Below are 21,056 nucleotides of genomic sequence, written 5' to 3' on the forward strand. Positions count from 1 at the left end.
GGTAATGAGTAGACTTAGCTGACATAGTCAACTGCAGTGCCTTATTATTCTCAGAATCCATAAACAGAAGGAATATTCATAATGAAACAAAGCATGTGAACTGCTTTAGGAGAATATAACTTATTACAACAGTAGTCTATTTTTTTAAAGAATCATTAAGAGCTAAACCAAATGTCTTTAAAATAGGCCTCTTTCTAGACTCTAGCCTAATTTCCTCTACCTAGGAGAATCTAGTCCATAGAACGTCAGTCATTTTGAGGTGGCAGCAAGAACCACCTTAAGTTATCCATCTCCTTGAGTCACAAGGGGTCACACGGATTTGAAGCCAAGGTGCTCTGACTTAGACAAGTTGCTTCATCTCTCAAGGCCTCTCTTTACTCCTCTATAAAATCAGGGCCTCCTAAGGGCCCTTCCAGGTCAAAATTCTCTGAATTTCAGGCAACAGGAAAACAGGCTCTGAGAAACTGAGCAAGGAATAGGTCCCCTTTAACTCCACCCAGCCTATCTCTGGATACAGAAAACCTGGTAGCACAAAAACAGGTAAATTTATGAAGAGGAACAACTCCATAGAATGTCCTGCACCCAAAAAGCATCTTGATATAAAATGTGGAAACAAGCAGACGTGAGATCACCCCATACTACTAATCACGAGATTCATCCTCATTACAGGGCTTTTTTGAAAAGTCCAGGCAATCCCTCCCCACTAGATGGACTCTAAACACACTATTAATTCCATTTTCAAAGCTTCAAATAAGGGTGACAGAAACAGATATTAATTAACATTAAGAAAAAACAAATAATACCTGGATGTATTTACTGTTTTCTTCACATCTACTTTAACTGTCGTCGATTTCTTCCCAAGAGTGGCAGATGAAGGTTTCACATCGGAAAGTTTTTCACTTTTATCAAGTTGGTTACTGGAAGAGTTGCTCTCTTTTCTGCCATCCCCTTCTTTCTTTATTTTGTCCTTCCGTTTGTCATTACAGGGTCTCAAACCAACATCACTTTTACTTGAATGAGTACAGGCAGTACATTCTTTCTTAGATGGTTTAAAAGGTTCTTTGACTTGCCCACCTTCAGTCTCTCTCCCTCTTCCAGCATTAAAACAACTGGACTCTCTGTTTACAGGGCCTTTTTGCAAACTGTATTTTCTATCTTCCTCCTTAGAGTGCTTCTGAGTTCTTCCATCAGAAAACTCCTGGTCCCCATCTGAGGTCTTATGACGTTTGTAGCGATAGTCACAGGATAGCTTTGTTGCTGAACTGGTCTCTGGGGGTTCCCTCTGAGCATGTCGATGAGTTTGGGGCCCAGGGTACCACTGATCTTTCTTGTCTTGATAATGTGAAAAAGAATGCTCAAACTTCCACTCTGGGTTCCTGGCAGGCTCTCTGTTTTCATATCTCTCCAAGTCTGTAGGTCTTGTTGATGTCTGTCCATACGTTCTGAAATCACGATCCTCAGGATACCTGTGTTGACATAAAGCAGTTTACACTTGCACTAGAGAGAAGAAAGTGAGAATTTATATGTGTGGAATATTGGGCAGCATGGCTTTAGATGCAGAAGGCACTGGCAAGTTAACCTATAATCCCTCAAGCCAACTCATAGAAGCATAAGGTAGTTAAAGAGGAAAATACCACCTTTTACAAAATATTCTAGCTATCAACATGATTTACTCTAAAAGTAAATACTTCACTACTACCAGTAGACCGTAACTACATTACAATGCTTTTTATCTTTTTAGACAAAAGCTTTTCAAGGCGGTTATCTTCAACCATAAAATAAACAGACTTTCACTCGAGGCTTTCTAACAAATTACCCAGGGTTAATGTTTTCCTATACCTCTTCTGAAAAGAGCTCCTTTTCTCAAAATCTTCATAGCCTCTTCTAAATGATAGAGAATAGTTTTCATCTTGTATCCTCTGGTGTCTCAACTCATCTTCATGCCACTTTCCTTCGAATCTAAAAGAATCTGCTATTGACCTCTGAGGCGGTTTCCCTCCTTTTCCACTTCCTCTCACTCTGTAGTCATCAGGAGTATACCTTCCTTGCACTTTCTGGGGATAACAATTGTAGGGTACACCTTCTGAGTAGTTGGGCATACACTGAGATCTTCTGTTACCATCCTCTCTTTCTGGTAAATATCCTCGGTGAGGCTTATAAGTATAAAAATTTTCGAAAGAGTTCCTTCTTATATTTGGGGAAGGTGATCTTTGTTCATAAGATCGGTAATGTATATTGCCACGAGAAGGAATCCTTGGTTTACTCTGTCCGTATTTATCACTGTCCATTCCCCAAGCCACGGGTCTTTGGGGATCCTTCCTATATTCACATCCATAATGCTCAGGAGAATGTCTTTGTTTGTAGTATTCAGAATTTCTAGGTAATGGCGACAAAGACCTATGTAAACAAACACAGAAAATTTAGTTCATTTAAAGACAATAAACTAAGTTTGTCTTAACATGATTTACCTACATAAAACGTTTGCTTTCCATTGCTTCTTCCATTCAAATTAAATTCATCAATGTTTTATCTGCATTCTAAATTATCCATTTGGGGGTCTGATTATGCTTCTGCCCAATGCAACAAGTGTACTCTTTCCATCTGAACTAATGTATCCCATGTGCATATCAAAATGGACTGAGTGAACCACCCTGTTGGAGGAGGACTGGCTTAGTTACGCAGCAAGATCCATTTTGGAAGATTGCTGACAGCAAAGTTCTGGCAAAATGGCCAGTCAGCAAAAGCTTACATCAGGTTCAATGGTCAGGTAAGAAACAAGCAGAAGGAGGGCTAGATTCGCACAAACAAATGTGTAGGAGAGTCTCTGGCAAGCTCAACATAGCCTCTGAAATGAAATTAGATTCTAAGAGTTTATGATGCCACAATAAACCCAAACTCAGATCCCAAACTGACCGCACAGTTTCTCCAGGTGATTGTCTATTCTCTACTAAGGCTATATCAAGGAGCAAAAAGTACATACTTAAACGGTGTGCGTTGTGGGGAGAGGGTCTTAAGACTTGAATCTCATGCTTAGTCCCTCCATAAATACTACTAACATAGATAAGTTGCTTTTCTTTCCCAGACTTGTTCCCTTACATATAAAATGAAAGATAGGCTGTTGAAACAGAGCTTGTAACTTTGGTGAACGCGTGCTTTAATGCAGCTATAATATTCTCCAGGGACAGCGCATCCTTTCTGTAGCTACCTTCTCCAATGCCTCAGCATTGCCAACATTGGGCTTTTCATTCCCACTGAGGAGTAAAGCTCCTGTAGCCAGGGAAACCAGTCTGAGTTGCCCAGACTGCAGGATGAGTGGAGCGTCACTATCTGGAATACAAAAAAATTCCATCTTGCACCTGGGGACCTTTCCCCTAGAAGGCTGACCTATCCAGTCTCCCAATCTCCTCTCTGAGGGTTTGATGTCTTCTAATCAACGAGGCAGCTACCCTTGCAGATTTTGTTATGGTCCCCTCTTCAGAGGCTGCCATGGAGTTGGAGCAACCATGAGTAAAACCTTTCCATTTGGTGACACGTTTGTGTCCTCCCCACAAGAAAGGAGGCAGATTTATCTTCCTCATGTACACAGTGGGATTTATATACTGGACTTGGCAATATCTCCCTCTGGAGTCACCAAGCTAGACATAGTACTAGCTAGTGCTTTATTTAGCTGAAGCAGAAACTGTCACCCCGCTGGTTGTACCTCACCACAGGAAGAAGCAACTGGAGCCTCTGAGGACTTCCTGGAAGATTTCATCTCTTCCACAGCTAAGGAGAAAAGCTGGCAGCCAGAGGCTGAGGTCTTCCAGACTAGACGAAATACTCAATCTCTTACTTGAATCCTTACCTCACATTGAACACTGCTTTGATATTATATTTCATGTCAGGGTTTTATTGTATAGAGCCCCTTTCTTCAGAAGGAGATCGCTGGAACAGTTGCTATCACTTTCAGTTTTCTTAAAGGGACAAAAGAGACCCAAGGAGTCTGTTGGGAGACAGTTCTCCATTGGTCTTTCATGTTCCACCTGCCTTGTGGGCAGAGGCGCTGACAGCGTTTGTTCCGAGGCAAACAGCCTGGGAAGATGCAGATAGGGCCTTCCTCAGGAGCAGAGGGCCGGTCTGTTTGCTGTTCAGGAAAATAGATAAAATCTCCTCCTAGGCAAAGGCTGGGCAGGTCTGCTTGTAGCCCCTGATGGGGCTCGGGTTCCTTAGCTGTGTCATCACCCCACTGCTTCACTCTGCAGTGTCTGCCCTCAGGGGACTGGGAGTGAAGGGAACACAGAAACACAAAGCTCAAGCTGCCTGCTGTAGAATGAGTAATAAAGGCCTTTGTCTCTGATCCAGGAGTGCCTTGTGACAGGCTAATGTGTTAGCTTGCAAGTAGGGTACAATATCAGACCCTTCACCGTTTTGACAAAGAGTCCTGAGAAGGAATCCAGAAATCAGGCACTAAGCTTGGCAGGGTCCTTTGTGCCCCCTCACCAGGGCCTACCACAAAAGGCTAAAACAGAACAGCCTCTGTGATGGTCTCCATGTTAAAATCATTCGCTTCTTTATGTTCCCTTTTCTTTCTGAAGCTCCTCCCCATAACAACTTGGTCTTGTGAACTACGAAATGAAAACTGTTGAAGAAATTATTGATTCATCACTGTAGAGCCATAATGAACAAGCATAACGGCCAAATCATAGTAACATGAAAAATTTGGGTCTGCCTTTTGTGTATGTAATTATGGTCCTTTTTAAGTCCTAGAATGTACTAGTCACTTTCACAGCTCTGTGCCTTTATTCCCGTTGTCCCTCTTAACTGCAACACTTTTCTTCTCTCTTTCTGCCTTTAGAAATTCTACCCATCCTTAAAGGGCCAGCTAAAGTCTCATCTCTTCTTTGAAGACTTTCTTAGTATCCTCCTTTCCCCTCCACAAAGCAGAATTATCCCGTCCCTGTGGATCCAGAATACTTTGTCCCAGTCAGGAGCACCGTACTTTTCCCACCATATCATAATTGGCTATTTGTGTCACTCTCCCTAGCCAGCCTGCATGCTTGCTGAGGCCCCACAATATGTCATATTTGCCTTTGTAGCCCCAGAACCTGCCTGTAGCAGGTACACAATAAATACTGGTTGAAATGTTCCAATCTAATTATATATGCTATTGACACTACCAACCAGGGAAGAGAAGAGTTATTCAAAACTCTTAATTCTGCCATGAAGAAGAAGAAATAGGAACTCTCAATTTTTTAACTCCCTAATTTCTTCAAACATATTATGAAAAAATAAAATACACACTAAAGAGTTCTAAACCACCTTCTGATATAAAAAATGTAACACTCTTAAAGATGTTTCTCACTCTCCCTTCCTATGGCCATTGCATTTCTTTTTATTATGGATTAATTCTATCTGCCAGCCATAATTAAAGAAAGCCGCCAGTTCCTAGAACCTAGAAATACCACCTCTATCACTATAAAGCACCTACTGTGAATAACCAGGTCCCATGAGCTTATTAAAATAGGTTTTTAACAGTACCAGTGAATTTGGAAGCCAAAGCACATCCCAAATCCAAGCTTACTCTGCTAAACTAAGAACTGCTCACCTGTGTTTCCACCTGGGGGATCTAGAGCGTGACCGTGCCATCCTTTGACACGTGAGCCACTATCCACTTTTTACACTGCAAAGAAACACAGTATTAGCAAGTTTGTAGAAAGAGCCTACAATCTGCTCTAAAAATAGTGAATGCCACCAACAAAAAGTCACTTAAGCCCTCTGTGCCTCAGTTTCCTCATCTGTAAAATGGGGCTGATAATAATAGGAGCCACCTTATTGGAATGTTGTAAGGATAAAATGAATTAAATCAGAGGTCAGCAAACATTGTCTGTAAAGGGCCAGATAGTAACTATTTTAGGCTTTGCGGGCTATATAAAGTCTCTACCACATCTTTTTCTTTTTTTAACAACCCTTTAAAAATATAAAAACCATTCTTAGCTTAAGGGCCAGACAAAAACAGGCCCCGAAGGCTAAATGCACTGCAGTTTGATGATCCCTGAGTTAAGTCACGAAAAGAGCTTAGAATAGTGCCTGGCACACAGCAACTGCTAAAAAAGTGTTCCAAAAAGAGGAAAAATTACCCGGAATTCCTCTATCTGAACACAATCACTACTACCTTCCTATCTTTCCTCACATACATAAGCACTTCATATAATCACAGTCAAAATGTTTAGGAATACTTGATGATACATCCTGCTTTTTAAATTATTGAATAATAAGAATTACAATGCCTAATTATGGTACTCAATTGCTGCCTAACTTCCACCAGATAAATATACCAAAACTTAATTAAGCTTGATTAGGCATTTAGTTTGTTTCTGATTTTTTTCTAAAACAGATAATGTCAAATAAAGAAATTTCAAAAGACATGTAAACCTGATTTTTCATATATTCTTCAGTCTTTAAAAGAAACTGATAGCTTTAGGAACTGAATTTTAAAAACACGTGACTAAGGTGTAATCTTCTGTACTAGCTATTATTTACATTTCAGTAATCTTCCTCAGTTCTGATACTATAATTAAGCAGTTCCCAACTTACTGGCCCCAAACCCCTGGTGGCTTTCAAAATTATTGCCATGGGTCCATGACTAGTACCTACAGGCACCATGCACAGACTACAGAGTAAGTATGTCTCATATATTATAACCTCTATTTTGAAAATTTCTGAAGATACTGTGGTGACTGTTAAAATATAAATGGCTTCTTGTCACTATGTAGTTTTTCCACTGACTGATACAGAAAGTACAACTATTATTACATGGATATCAGTTTAAAAAGGGATTCCTGAGCCAGCCCTGAGGCCTAGTGGTTAAAGTTCAGCATACTCCACTTTGGCAGCCCAGGTTTGGTTCCCAGGTGGAGAACTACACCACTCATCTGTCAGTAGCCATGTTGTGGTGGTGGCTCACATGGAAGAACCAGAAGAACTTACAACTATACACAACTACGTACTGGGGCTTTGCAGTGGGGGGCGGGGCACGGAATAAAAAGGAGGAAGATTGGCAGATGTTACTTAGGGCAAATCTTCCCCTGCAAAAAAAAAAAAAAAAAAAAGTAGTCCTCATAGTCAAACATTTGCAAATCATTGTTATAATGAATTTCAGAAGCAATAAAAGCATATAAAGAAAGTCAAAGGACTTGAACCAGATCAGATCCCTCACCAGAAGAAGTACATTCAATTCAATTATTTAGTTATGCACTGCCTCTTTCCAAAAAGAATTGAGGCTAGGAAGAACAATTAATTCAGATGTACTATAAAAACCAATGTTACCTCAATAAAAAAAGAAAGAAATGCATAAAGTAAAAAAAAAAAAAAAAAGAGAGAGAGAGAGAGAGACACTAAAGGGGAAAATGTTCACTTAGTACTAAAAATGTCAAAATGCATTCATTCAACATATGTGACTGAGTACCTATTATTTGCCAGGCACTGTTCTGGGGATACAGCAGTGAACAGAAAAAGGTAAAAATTCCTGCCCTCCTGGAGCTTACATTCTACTGAGGGAGCTTATAATTTAGCCAAAAAAGCTTTGAGTATCAGTTTATACCTATTAAATTCAACAAAAATAATAAATCCAAAGGTTGTGTATGTGTCTGGGGGAGACCCAAATATTAGGAAAAAGCCTAATTTTTCTGGAGGGTAATCTTTTTTTCCACTTTACTTTTTTGAAAAACAGATTCATTGAGAAACAATTCACATACCATACAATTCACCCATTTAAAGTGTACAATTCATGGGGTCAGCCCCGTGGCCGAGTGGTTAAGTTTTCGCGCTCTGCTTAAGTGGCCCAGGGTTTCACCGGTTCAGATCCTGGGCGCGGACATGGCACTGCTCATCAAGCCATGCTGAGGCAGCGTCCTGCATGCCACAACTAGAAGGACCCACAACTAAAAATACACAACTATGTACTGGAGTGCTTTGGGAAGAAAAAGGAAAAATAAAATCTTTAAAAAAAAGTGTACACTTCAGTGTCTTTTAGTATATTCACAGGGATGTACAATCACCACCACAATCTAATTTTAGAACATCTTCATCGCCTTTAAAAGAAACCCCATTAGCAGTCATTCCCCATTCCTCCCCTCCTTTGATTAGCCCCTGACAACCACCAATCTGCTTTCTGTTTCTATAGATTTGCCTATTCTGGACCTTTCATATAAACGGAATTGTACACTATGTGGTGTTTTGTGACTGGCTTCCCTCCCTTAGCATAATGATTTCAAGAGTCATCCCTGTTTGACCATGTGTCAGTACTTCATTCCTTTTTGTGCCAAATAATATACCACTGTGTGAGTACGCTACATTTGTTTATTCATTCAGTTCTCAATGGACATTTGGGTTGTTTCTATTTTTTGGTTATTATGAATAATGCCGCTATGAACATTCGTGTACAAGTTTTTGTGTAGACATGTTTTCATTCCTCTTGGTTATATATCTAGGAATAGGACTGCTGGGTCATATGATAACTCTATGTTTAACTTTTTGAGAGACTGCCAAACTTTTCAAAGCAGCTCCATCATTTTACATTCCCACCAGCAATGTATGAGGATTCCAATTTTTCCACATCCTCATCACCATTTGCTACTCTTTTTTTTTTTTTTTTTTGCAGGGAAAGATCCACCCTGACCTAACATCTGTTGCCAATCTTCCTCTTTTTTTTTCCTCCCCAAAGCACCAGTGCATATCCTAGTTGTAAGTCCTTCTAGTTCTTCTATATGAGCAACCACGACAGCACAGCAACCAACAGACGGGTGGTATGGTTCCACAACTGGGAAACAAACCTGGGCCACCAAAGCAATGACAGCACCGAACTTTAACCACTAGGCCACCAGGGCTGGCTCTTGTCTTTTTGATTATAGCATCCTAGTGGGGGTGAAGTAATACCTCACGATGGTTTTGATTAGCATTTCCCTAATGATGGGTAATCTTCAAATATTTAAGAAATTATGAAACTAATTCTGCCTTCTTTCTTTTAATAATTTCAGTTTAAACTTATTATTCTAATATAATCATTTAAAAGAAAAAAGCAGCTATATATACTAAGATGTTTATATCAGCTTTATTTATAATAGGAAAGAAAAAAAAACACTCAAACTTGTTATACCCCAAATGCCCAACAATCAGTAAAAGGCTAAGCAAATTTAAAATATATACATCTATTTGCTTCCTACCTTTCTCCTAGCCTTATGTATGTCTTCTCCTCCACACATTCCATTCGTCTATCACACCACACTACTTGTTTTTCCCTGATCAGGCCATGCTGTTCCTACCACATAGATGGCCTTCCCTCACTCCACCTGACAAATTCCTGTTCTTTCTGGACTGTTTGATCATCACCTCCCCTGGGATTCTTTCCTTAACTTTCTTTCTGTCCCCTCTGAGTTTCTTTCTTCTTGGGAATTCTGAGCTTAGTCTGTAATTATTTCAATACATTGTGATTATTTGGTTACATAATTGTATTTATCTCAATAGGCAAAAGACTCCAAACAGCATATCAGAGAACACAAAACCCAAATGACCTATGGACATCTGAGATGTTCAACTTCATTAGTAATTGAGTAAACACAAATTAAGATTATAACCATTTCACACTCATCAGATTGACAAAAACAAAAAGTGAAAGTTGCCGATCCTGGAGTGTTGGTGAGGATGTAGAACAACAGGGACCCTCACACTGCTAGGGGCATATACCTGAGTATCACCAGTTACTCAAGGACGGGGCTGGCAGTAGTTGTTAACGTTGAACATGCTCACACCCCACAATCCAGCAGTTTCACTCAGGGGTATATCTTAGACTGGAAGTTCTCAACTTTAGTGTGTGTCAGAAAGGCTGGTCCAAGCACAGACTGCTGGGCCCTACCCCGGGGGGCCCCACTGCCAGCAAGGTCCCAGGTGATGTGGACGCTGTTGGTGCAGGGACTACACAACTACTGGTTTAAAGGGAAAGGTGGAGGTCACTCGGGAGAAAAGATTTACAAGATTTACTGATTATGTGATGAAAAGAGGTATTACTTAGAATAGTTTCCTTTGCTAATATTAAAATTAGCTTTATTAAAATTCAAACTATTCACTCAAAAATGGGTGAAGTTTATTGCATTATAAATTATACCTCAAAGCTGTAAAAAAGTTAGCTTTGGGGTAATGAAAATGCTCTTAGATCAGATATGATGGAGATGGTTTCACAACTCTGCAAACATATGAAAAACCACTGAATTGCACACAAACTCGTAAATTATATCCCAATAAAGCTGTTTTTTAAAAAACTAACTTTGTTTGCAATTGCTTAGTGCACATCAACTAGTAATGAAAAGTACTGGCCCAGGGGCTTAATAAATAAGAGAGGAGAGTTCATTTAAACCCTAGAGTCTGAGCTAAGAATGGTTTTTACATTTTTTTTTTTTTGAGGAAGACTAGCCCTGAGCTAACATCTGCCACCAATCCTCCTCTTTTTGCTGAGGAAGACTGGCCCTGAGCTAACATCTGTGCCCATCTTCCTCTGTTTTATATGTGGGACGCCTGGCACAGCATGGCTTGCCAAGCGGTGCCATGTCCACACCCAGGATTTGAACTGGCGAACCCCGGGACACCGAAGCAGAGCGAGCGCACTTAACCGCTGTGCCACCGGGCCGGCCCCACTTTTTTTTTTTTGAGGAAGATTACTCCTGAGCTAACATCCGCTGCCAATCCTCCTCTTTTTGCTGAGGAAGATTGGCCCTGAGCTAACATCCGTGCCCATCTTCTATTTTATATAACGGACACCTGCCACAGCGTGGCTTGATAAGTGGTGCATACGTCTACACCCAGGATCCAAACCGGTGAGCCCCGGGCTGCTGAAGTGGAACACGCAAACTTAACTACTATGCCACCGGGCTGGCTCCAGTTTTTACATTTTTAAAGAGTCATAAAAAAAAAGAACATGTGACAATGCCTAAAATATTTACTATCTTGTCCTTTACAGAAAAAATTTGCCAAACCCCAATTTAAACTAACTTACTTGTGACTAGCAAAGTTAATCAAAGGAAGCAGCATTAGGAGAGAGAAAGAAAAGGCTGAAACACCAGCAGGGGTTGTGACTGGGGAAGAGATGTCAATAACAAGACAAATTTGTACTGCTACTTCAGAGTGAACTGTACAGGACCAGGGGCAGTGAATGAACCCGTCTGTCTTAGAACACAGAAAGATGACAGGACAGCAGGGGCATCCACTCCCAGGAGGATGCTGAAGAGGATGCCAGCGCCAAAAGAGGCCAACCCTACCAGGACAGCAATGGACCATCCCCTCACCCAGCTGAAAGACCAGCTCCAGCAAACCTTCCTTCCACAACATGGCTTTCCCCTCGCCATTAGATCCTTCCCATCGCCATCTAACCTCTTCTAATGCTCCCAGCTCTCTAGAACCACACCCCCTGGGGCTACCACCCTTGTCTCTCCTTTTACAACCAAATTCCTCAAAGAGCTGCTCCTATACCAGTCATTCTCTCTGATTCTTCTCCTCCCATTCTTGCTTGGCCCTTCACCCTCTACCACTGCACCAAACTGCTCTAGTCAAGGTCACTAATGAAATCCATGTTGCTAAATCCAATAGTTATTTCTCCTCCTCCTCCTGGATCTACCAGCAGCACTTACCAGTCAATCACACCTTCCTCCTAGAAACATTTTCTTCACTTGGATTCCAGAATACTACACTTTCCTGGTTTTCCTCCTACCTCTAACAATTCTTTTGTCTCCTTTGCCAGTCTCTCCTCATCTCCCCCCTTGCCACCATGACCCATAAATGATTAACCCAGTCTTCCTCTAAATAGTGACTTCAGTCTTCGGACTTCTCACTGTCTACACTCTCTCCCCAGTCTACACTCTCATTCAGTCTCATATCTTTAAATACCCTCTATAAACTAACCCCCAAGTTTGTATCTTCAGTCCTTACCTATCCTGGGTACTGCAGTCTTACATAACTAAAAGGCTACTGGATGCTGTAAGCATGTCTAAGAGCAAACTCCTGTCCTCCCTCCAAAATCTGCTCCTCCTACGGTCTGCCCCACTTCAGTAAATGGCAGCTCTATCCTTTGAGTCTTCAACAAAGAGGAAACATAAATATCCAATAAACATATGAAAAGATACTCAACCCTACCTAATCAGGAAGACAAAATTAAAACAATAAGATACCATTTTATACTTGCGAGATTTCTCAAAATTTTAAAGTCTGATGATCCCCATGTGTTTACAAGAAAGTGGAAAAGGAGAATTTCTCAACTGAGGAAAATCCCTCTCCAGAAAATCATGAAGCAGAAGAAAACTCTAAGTCTGTACTCCAAACAGAATTGAATATATCCAACAGCATTTAAGCATATTAAAAACAAATCTCATCTTGAATTAGAAATTGAAAAACTAAGAACAGAAATAGACCCAAAAAACAGTGAAATGACAGAAAAAAGTTAATTGAACTCATGAAAAAATGGGAGAAAAAGGCCAAATTATCTCAGAAATAAAGAATAAATAACAAGGTGCCCAAGGGAGAATAAACTCAAAGGAAAATTTAATAAGGGACATTGAAGAAAGGCAGGAAAACAACCAAGAAAATGAAAATGACATTGAGAGAGAAGGAGAGAGAGAGCTCACATCAGAGAGAAACTAGTGGAAACAGAAGATGATACAGAAGGAATACTATTCCTATTATTGTAGTTTCTGAGAAGAAAAAGCAAACAATAGAACTGCACTAATATTTAAAACTATAATTCAAGAAAACTTTTTCAGAAATGGAAAAATATATGAATCTACACACTGAAAGGCTCACTAGATACCTGGGAAAATTAACCCAAAACAATCAACTCTGAAATATAGCTTAGTAAAAATTATTTGAATTCAAAGATAAAGATAAAAATCCTCAAGACTTCTAGATAAAAATAATAAATAACTTACAAATCCAAAATAATTAAAGTAGCACTAGGTATTTCAAAAACAACATACAAAGCAAGGCAACAATGGATCCACATTTAAAATAAAAAAGTAAAATCAATGAAAGTAAGGGTGAGGAGGAAGGCATCAAGATGGCAGCATAGGAAGACTCTGAACTCATCTCTTCCCATGGACACAACAAATTTACAAGTATTCTTGGAACAATTACCCCTAAGAGAGAACTGAAAACTGGATGAAAAGATCCCCCACAACAAGGGACAGTCCTGACTGAGGTAGAAGAGACAGAAATTCCTTTCTGGAGAGAAAAAAGCCACCTTTGAGCCATGGCGCTTCATGACTGGGAGTGATCTTAAGGTACAAAGCCTTCCCTAGAGGAGTGGGGGATCTGAGTAGCAGAGTATTACCACAATAAGCCACTCAGCACAACTGAGACAAGTGTCATACTATGTGGCTTTGCTAGCTATATACTACAATGGGGAATACCCCCAGAAAAGCGATTGGACATAAGGGGGAAAAAAGTCTGCTCTTAAAGGGCCCACACACAAATTCACCCATTTTGGAAAGCAGCCTAAACTTACCAGAAAGAAAGGTGCACAGACCTTTGTTGAAAAGAGACTCACTTCATAGGCTCTGGGTGCATCTCAGTGAGAGGTGAGACCCTCCCAGGGACTAAGACATTAATGGCAGCCATTATTGTGACCTAGTATAGATGTGCTGACAGAGACCCTGGCAGATGCTGTCGGAGTTCTTCCCCTGGCCTGTTAGTGCAGGGGTCTGCCCCACCCACTAAAGCACTGATTTAATCCAGCTCAGCCAGGGCAGGCAGCCCCCCCCTAGGGACTGGCCCCACCCAACAGCAAGCCCTCGAGTAACTTGTGGGCCCACATAGGCACGGTGCCTGAAACCTTTACAGGGCAGGGTATGCATGAGGAGAGGGCCTGCATTGGTGGAGTGTGTGGGGCCTCTGCAGTGGGGTGAGGGGGTTGGCTTCAGGGGGTCAGGGCACGAGCATGGGGCAGGACTGTGTTGACAGGGTGTGTGGCCCCATGGGTAGTGAGGCTTCTCAGCTGCAGCAGACTTGCACTTCTTAAATAGCCACATGGAGGACTGGCTCCACCTTCCAAAGTCTGAAACAACTGGGTGCTCCCATGCCTGGGACCGGCCCCAGTCAGCTGCAATACTGAGAGAGCTGATAACAGCCTTGCAGCCAAGAGGCCTACAACAAGTGTAACCCCCCTGAGCCTAGCAACCAGCCATGCTGGGCACCTACACACTTAACAGAAAAACTGCAACAGGAACATGCTATTAGACATGGCAGCCAAGTGTGCTGGGGCTCCCCATGCCCGATAAAGTGACTGAAGGTTTCACAGCAGCCACACACAGCTGAGCATTACAACCAGCTGGCCAGGGGGACAGCCTAGGCTTCCCAGGCATCAGCAGCAAGAGCAACTCTGACACAACAGAAGGACACACAACAGAAGGGACACTCCTGGAACATTAGAACTGGTGATGAGAAGAAGCACACTGCTGGGCCTCATAAGGCATCTCTTACATAATGCTACCTCTCCAAGATCAGGAGATGTACCTGACCTATCTAATACATAGTTATAAGCACAGAAAAAGAGGCAAAATGAGGAGACAAAGGAATATGTTCCAAGTAAGAGAACAGGACAAAATCCCAGAAAAAGAACTAAATGAAACAGAGATAAATCTACCTGACAAAGAGCACAAACTAAGAGTCATAAGGATGCTCACTGATCTTGGGAGAATAATGGATGAACTCAGTGAGAACATCAACAGAGAACCGGAAAATATAAAAGAGAACCAATCAGAAATGAAGAATACAATTCTGGAAATGCACAACTCACTGGAGGGACTCAATAGCAAAGTAGATGATACAGAAGAACAAATCAGCAAGCTGGAGGAAAGACTAGAGGAAATCACCTAAGCTGAATAGATAAAAGAAAAAAGAATTTAAAAGAATGAGGACAGTCTAAGGGACCTCTGGGACAAGATCAAGTATACTAACATCCATATTATAGGTGTCCCAGAAGGAGAAGAGAGAGACAAAGGAGCAGAGAATCTATCTGAAGAAATAATAGCTGAAAACTTTCCTAACCTAAGGAAGGAAACAGACATCCAGGTACATGAAGCACAGAGAGTACTAAACAAGATGAACCCAAAGAGGCCCACACCAAGACACATTATAATTAAAATGTCAAGAATTAAAGATAAAGAGAGGATCCTAAAAGCCACAAGAGAAAGGCAACAGGTAACATACAAAGGAAACCACATGAGGCTATCAGCTGACTTCCCAGCAGAAACCTGATAGGCTAGAAGGGAGTGGCACATATATTTAAAGTGCTGAAAGGAAAAAACCTACAGCCAAGAATACTTTACATGGCAAGATTATCATTCAGAGTGGAAGGATAGAGAAAGAGTTTCCCAGACAAGCAAAATTAAAGGAGTTTATCACCAAGAAACCAGCCTTACAAGAAATGCTAAAGGGACTCATTTAACTGGAAAAGAGAAGACTACAAATAGGAATTAAAAAATTATCAAAAAAGCAATAAAATCACTGGTAAAGGAAAATATAAGTAAAGGTAGCAGATCAACCACCTATGAAGCTAATATGAAGGTCAAAATACAAAAGTACTAAAATTATCTATTTCCATGATAAGAGGGTAACAGACACACATGCAAAAAAAAAAAAAAAAAGAGGTTAGATATGATATCAAGAACATGAAATGTGGGAGGAGGAGAGTAAAAGAGTAGAGCTTTTAGAAAAAGGTAAAACTAAAGAGACCATCAACATAATATAGATTGCTATATATAGGTTACTATATACGAACCTCATGGTAATCACAAACCCAAAACCTATAATAAATACATACAAAATTAAAAGAAAGGAACCCAAACATAATACTAAAGAAAGTCATCAAAGCACAAGGGAAGAGAGCAAGAGAAGAAGACAGGAACAGAGAAGAACTACTAAAACACCCTGAAAAAAGTAACAAAATGGCAAAAAGTACATTCTTATCAATAGCTACTTTAAATGTCAATGGACTAAAGGCTCCAATCAAAAGACATAGAGTGGCTGACTGGATGAAAAAACAAGACTCGTACATATGCTGCATACAAGAGACACACTTCTGACCTAAAGACACTGACAAACTGATAGTGAAAGGACAGAAATGATACTCCAGGTAAATGGTAAAGAAAAGAAAGTTGGGGTAGCAATACTTATATCAGACAAAATAGACTTTAAAACAAAAACTGTAACAAGAGACAAAGAAGGGCACTACATAATGATAAAGGGAACACTCCAACAAGAAGATATAACACTTGTAAATATCTATGCACCCAACATAGGAGTATCTAAATATATAAAGCAATTATTAACAGACATAAAAGGAGAAATAGACAGTAACACGACAATAGCAGGGGACTTAAAAATCCACTTACACCAATGCATAGATCATCCAAACAGAAGATCAATAAGGAAACACTGGCCTTAACAACACATTAGACCAGATGGACTTAGTAGATATACATAGAACACCCCATTAAAAACCACAGAATACACATTCTTTTCAAATGTACAAGGAACATTCTCCAGGACTGATCACATATTAGGCCACAAAAGAAGTCTCGATGAATTTAAGAAGATTGAACTAATACCAAGAATCTTTTCTGACCACAAAGGTATGAAACTAGAAATCAACTACAGGAAGAAAATCAGAAAAGCCACAAATATGTGGAGATTAAACAAAATGCTACTGAACGACGATTGGGTCAATGAAGAAATCAAAGGAGAAATCAAAAATTCACTGGAGACAAATGAAAATATGACATGCGAAAATCTATGGGATACAGCAAAAGCGGTTCTAAGAGGGAAGTTCATAGCAATTCAGGCCTACATCAACAAACAAGAAAAATCCCAAATAAAAATCTAACAGTGCACCTAAAGGAACTGGAAAAAGAAGAACAAACAAAGCCCAAAATCAGCAGGAAGGAAGGAAATAATAAAAATCAGAGCAGAAATAAAGACTGAAAAAAAAAATAGCAAAATTCAATGAAACCAAGAGCTGGTTCTTTGAAAAGATAAACAAAATTAATTGACAAACCTTTAGCTAGACTAACCAAGAAAAAAAGAGAGAAGGCTCAAATAAATAAAATCAGAAATGAAAGAGGAGAAATTACAATGGACATCTCACAAATATGAAAGATAAGAAAATACTCTGAAAAGCTATATGTCAACAAATTGGATAATCTAGAAGAAAGGGATGAATTATTAGAATCATCCAACCTTCCAAAACTGAATCAAGAAGAAGTAGAAAATTTGAATAGATTGATCACCAGTAAGGAGATCAAAACAGTAATCAGAAATCTCCCTAAAGACAAAAGTCCAGGACCAGATGGCTTCCCTGGTGAACTCTAACAAAAATTCAAAGACTTAATACCTATCCTTCTCAAACTCTTGCAAAAACTGAAGAGGAGGGAAGGCTTCCTAACTCACTCTATGAAGTCAATATTACCCTGATACCCAAACCAGACAAGGACAACACAAAAAAAGAAAATTACAGGTCAATATCACTGATGAATATTGATGCAAAAATCCTCAACAAAATACTAGCAAAGCAAATAAAACAATACATTAAAAAGATCATAGACTATGATCAAGTGGGACTTATTCCAGGGATGTAGGGATGGTTCAACATCTGCAAATCAATCAACGCGATACACCACATTAACAAAATGAAGAATAAAAACCACACGATCATCTCAACAGATGCAGAGAAAGCATTTGACAAGATACAGCATGCATTTATGATAAAAACTCTGAATAAAATGGGTATAGAAGGAAAGTACCTCAACATAATAAAGGCCATATATGACAAACCCACAGCAAATATCATTCTCAAGGGAGAAAAATTGAAAGCTATCCCTCTAAGAAAAGGAACCAGACAAGGATGCCCACTTTCACCACTCATTTAACACAGTATTGGAAGACCTAGCCAGAGAAATCAGGCAAGAAAAAGAAATAAAAGGGATCCAGATTGGAAAGGAAGAAGTGAAACTGTCACTATTTGCTGATGACATTTTATATATAGAAAACCCTGAAGAATCCACCAAAAATCTTTTAGAAATAATAAATGAATATGGTAAAGTTGCAGGATACAAAATCAACATACAAAAATCAGTTGTGTTTCTATAAGCTAACAACAAAGTAGCAGAAAGAGAAATTAAGAATACAATCCCATTTACAATTGCAACAAAAAGAATAAAATACCTAGGAATAAACTTAACCAAAGAGGTGAAGGACCTGTACACTGAAAACTATAAAACATTGTTGAAAGAAATTGAAGAAGACACAAAGAAATGGAAAGATATGCCATGCTCTTGAACTGTAAGAATTAACATAGTTAAAATGCCCACACTTCCTAAAGCAATCTACATATTCAAGGCAATCCCTATCAAAATTCCAAGGACTTTTTTCAAAGAAATAGAGCAAAGAACCCTAAAATGTACATGGAACAATAAAAGACCCTGAATAGCCAAAGGAACCCTGAGAAAAAAGAACAAACTGGAGGTATCCCACTCCCTGATTTCAAAATATACTACAAAGCCATAGTAATCAAAACAGCATGGCACTGACACAAAAACAGACACACAGATCAATGGAACAGAATTGGGAGCCCAGAAGTAAACCTGCACATCTATGGACAGCTAATTTTCTACAAGGGAGCCAAGAACATACAGTGGAGAAAGGAGAGTCTCTTCAATAAATGTTGGGAAAACTGAACAGCCACGTGCAAAAGAATGAAAGTAGATCATTATCTTACACCATATACAAAAATTAACTCAAAATGGATTAAAGACTTGAATGTAAGACCTGAAACCATTAAACTTCTAGAAGAAAACATAGGGAGTATGCTCTTCAACATCAGTCTTAGCAGCATATTTTCAAGTACCATGTCTGACCGGGCAAGGGAAACAAAAGAAAAAATAAACAAATGGAACTCTATCAAACTAAAAAGCTTCTGCACAGCAAAGGAAACCATCAACAAAATGAAAAGACAACCTAACAATTGGGAGAAGATATTTGCAAACCATATATCTGATAAGGGGTTAATATCTGAAATATATAAAGAATTCATACATCTCAACGACAAAAAAACCTAACAACTCAATTAAAAAATGGGCAAAAGATCTGAACAGACATTTGTCCAGAGAAGACATACACATGGCCAACAGGCACATGAAAAGATGTTCAACATCACTAATTATTAGGGAAATGTAAATCAAATCTACAATGAGGTATCACCTCACACCTATCAGACTGGCTATAATTAACAAGATAGGAAATAAGCGTTGGAGAGGATGTGGAGAAAAGGGAACTCTCATACTCTGCTGGTGGGAGTGCAAACTGGTACAGCCACTATGGGAAACAATATGGAGATTCCTCAGAAAATTAAGAATAGAACTGCCATACAATCCAGCTATTCTACTGCTGAGTATTTATCCAAAGAACATGAAAACATGAATGCATAGAGATATACACACCCCTATGTTCACTGCAGCATTAGTCACAATAGCCAAGACTTGGAAGCAACCTGGGTGCCCATCAAGGGACGAATAGATAAAGAAGATGTGGTATAAATACACAATGGAATACTACTCAGCCATAAGAAACGATGAAATTCAGCCATTTGTGACAACATGGATGGACTTTGAGGGTATTATGCTAAGCGAAATAAGTCAGAGGGAGAAAGTCAAATAGCATATGATGTCACTCATAAATAGAAGATAAAAACAACAACAAACAAACACATAAGAGAGAGAGATTGGACTGGTGGTTACCAGAGGGAAAGGGGGAGGGAGGAGGGCAAAAGGGGTGATTAGGAATATGTGTGTGGTGATGGATTGTAATTAGTCTTTGGGTGGTGAACATGATGTAATTTATACAGAAATCAAAATATAATGATGTACGCCCAAAATTTATATAACGTTACCAACCAATGTTACCACAATAAAAAATAAAATAAAAAGTAAAGAAAATAAGGGGGAACCAAGGATTTTATATCAGCCAAGTTGTCCCTTGATATTTGTCCCTCAAACAACAAGACTACAGAAAAAAATAGTTTTCAGCATACAAGAACATAGGGAAGTTCTGCACTTATTAGTCCTTCCTGAGGAAGCTGCTAGAGCATGAGCTTCATCCAACCAAATGATCACTGAGAAAACGTCAGCAAAGGACTGACAGTAAGCATTTAAAAATATGGAAATGGACATATAAGACATTAAAATAAAGATGCAGATGAAGGTGGAGGGGCTGGCCCGGTGGTGCAGCGGTTAAGTGCACACGTTCCACTTCTCAGAGGCCAAAGGTTCGCCAGTTCGGATTCCGGGTGCGGACATGGCACCGCTTGGCACGCCATGCTGGGGTAGGCGTCCCACATAGAAAGTAGAGGAAGATGGGCACGGATGTTAGCTCAGGGCCAGTCTTCCTCAGCAAAAAGAGGAGGATTGGCAGTAGTTAGCTCAGGGCTGATCTTCCTCAAAAAAAAAAAAAAAAAAGATGAGGGTGGAAGACATGTAAAATTGTTGCATATTATGAGAGCAGAAAAATTGCAACTAAAAAATGGGAGAAGAGACAGGAAAAGAGAATAATAGCAAAAGCTCAATGCTGTCTAGGCTGTAGGTGGATTTAAAGCTTCCTGAGGGAGAAACCTGATTAATCACCTCTTGAGAGGTTAAACAAATCAACATATGGTCCCAGGACAAGTGAAAAGCCACAGCAAAAGAAGACAGTTCAATTCTGCCTCACATCATATACAAAACTTAACTCAAAATGGACCAAAGACCTAAACGTAAGAGCTCAAACTATAAACCTGAGAGGAAAACACAAGGATAAATAATCTTTGGGACCTTGGATTGGGCAATGGTTTCTTAGATATGACATCAAAAACACAAGCAAAAAGAAAAACATAGATAAATTGGGCATCATCAAAATTAAAAACGTTTACACCGTAAAGGATGCTATCAAGAAAGTGAGACGACAACCCATAGAATGTGAGAACATTTTTTGTAAATCATATCTGATAAGGGATT

The 21,056-nt window shown here is 39.7% G+C and overlaps 1 protein-coding gene across 8 annotated transcripts in view; it reads right to left on the reverse strand.

Moving 5' to 3' along the window:
- BCLAF3 (BCLAF1 and THRAP3 family member 3) overlaps positions 1-21,056 on the reverse strand; it is a 60,206-nt gene that overhangs the window by 33,265 nt on the left and 5,885 nt on the right. For all 8 annotated transcript variants that reach the window (XM_023634255.2, XM_070256737.1, XM_023634252.2 and 5 more), the window contains exons 2-4: positions 5,585-5,659; positions 1,840-2,397; positions 804-1,466 (exon numbers count right to left, since the gene is read on the reverse strand). In XM_023634255.2, coding sequence (XP_023490023.1) covers positions 804-1,466; positions 1,840-2,397; positions 5,585-5,625 — 1,262 coding nt within the window. In that variant the 5' untranslated portion in view covers positions 5,626-5,659. The remainder of the gene's footprint in view (positions 1-803; positions 1,467-1,839; positions 2,398-5,584; positions 5,660-21,056) is intronic.

This window comes from Equus caballus, chromosome X (genome assembly GCF_041296265.1).
Source record: "Equus caballus isolate H_3958 breed thoroughbred chromosome X, TB-T2T, whole genome shotgun sequence".
NCBI classification, from domain to species: Eukaryota; Metazoa; Chordata; class Mammalia; order Perissodactyla; family Equidae; genus Equus; species Equus caballus.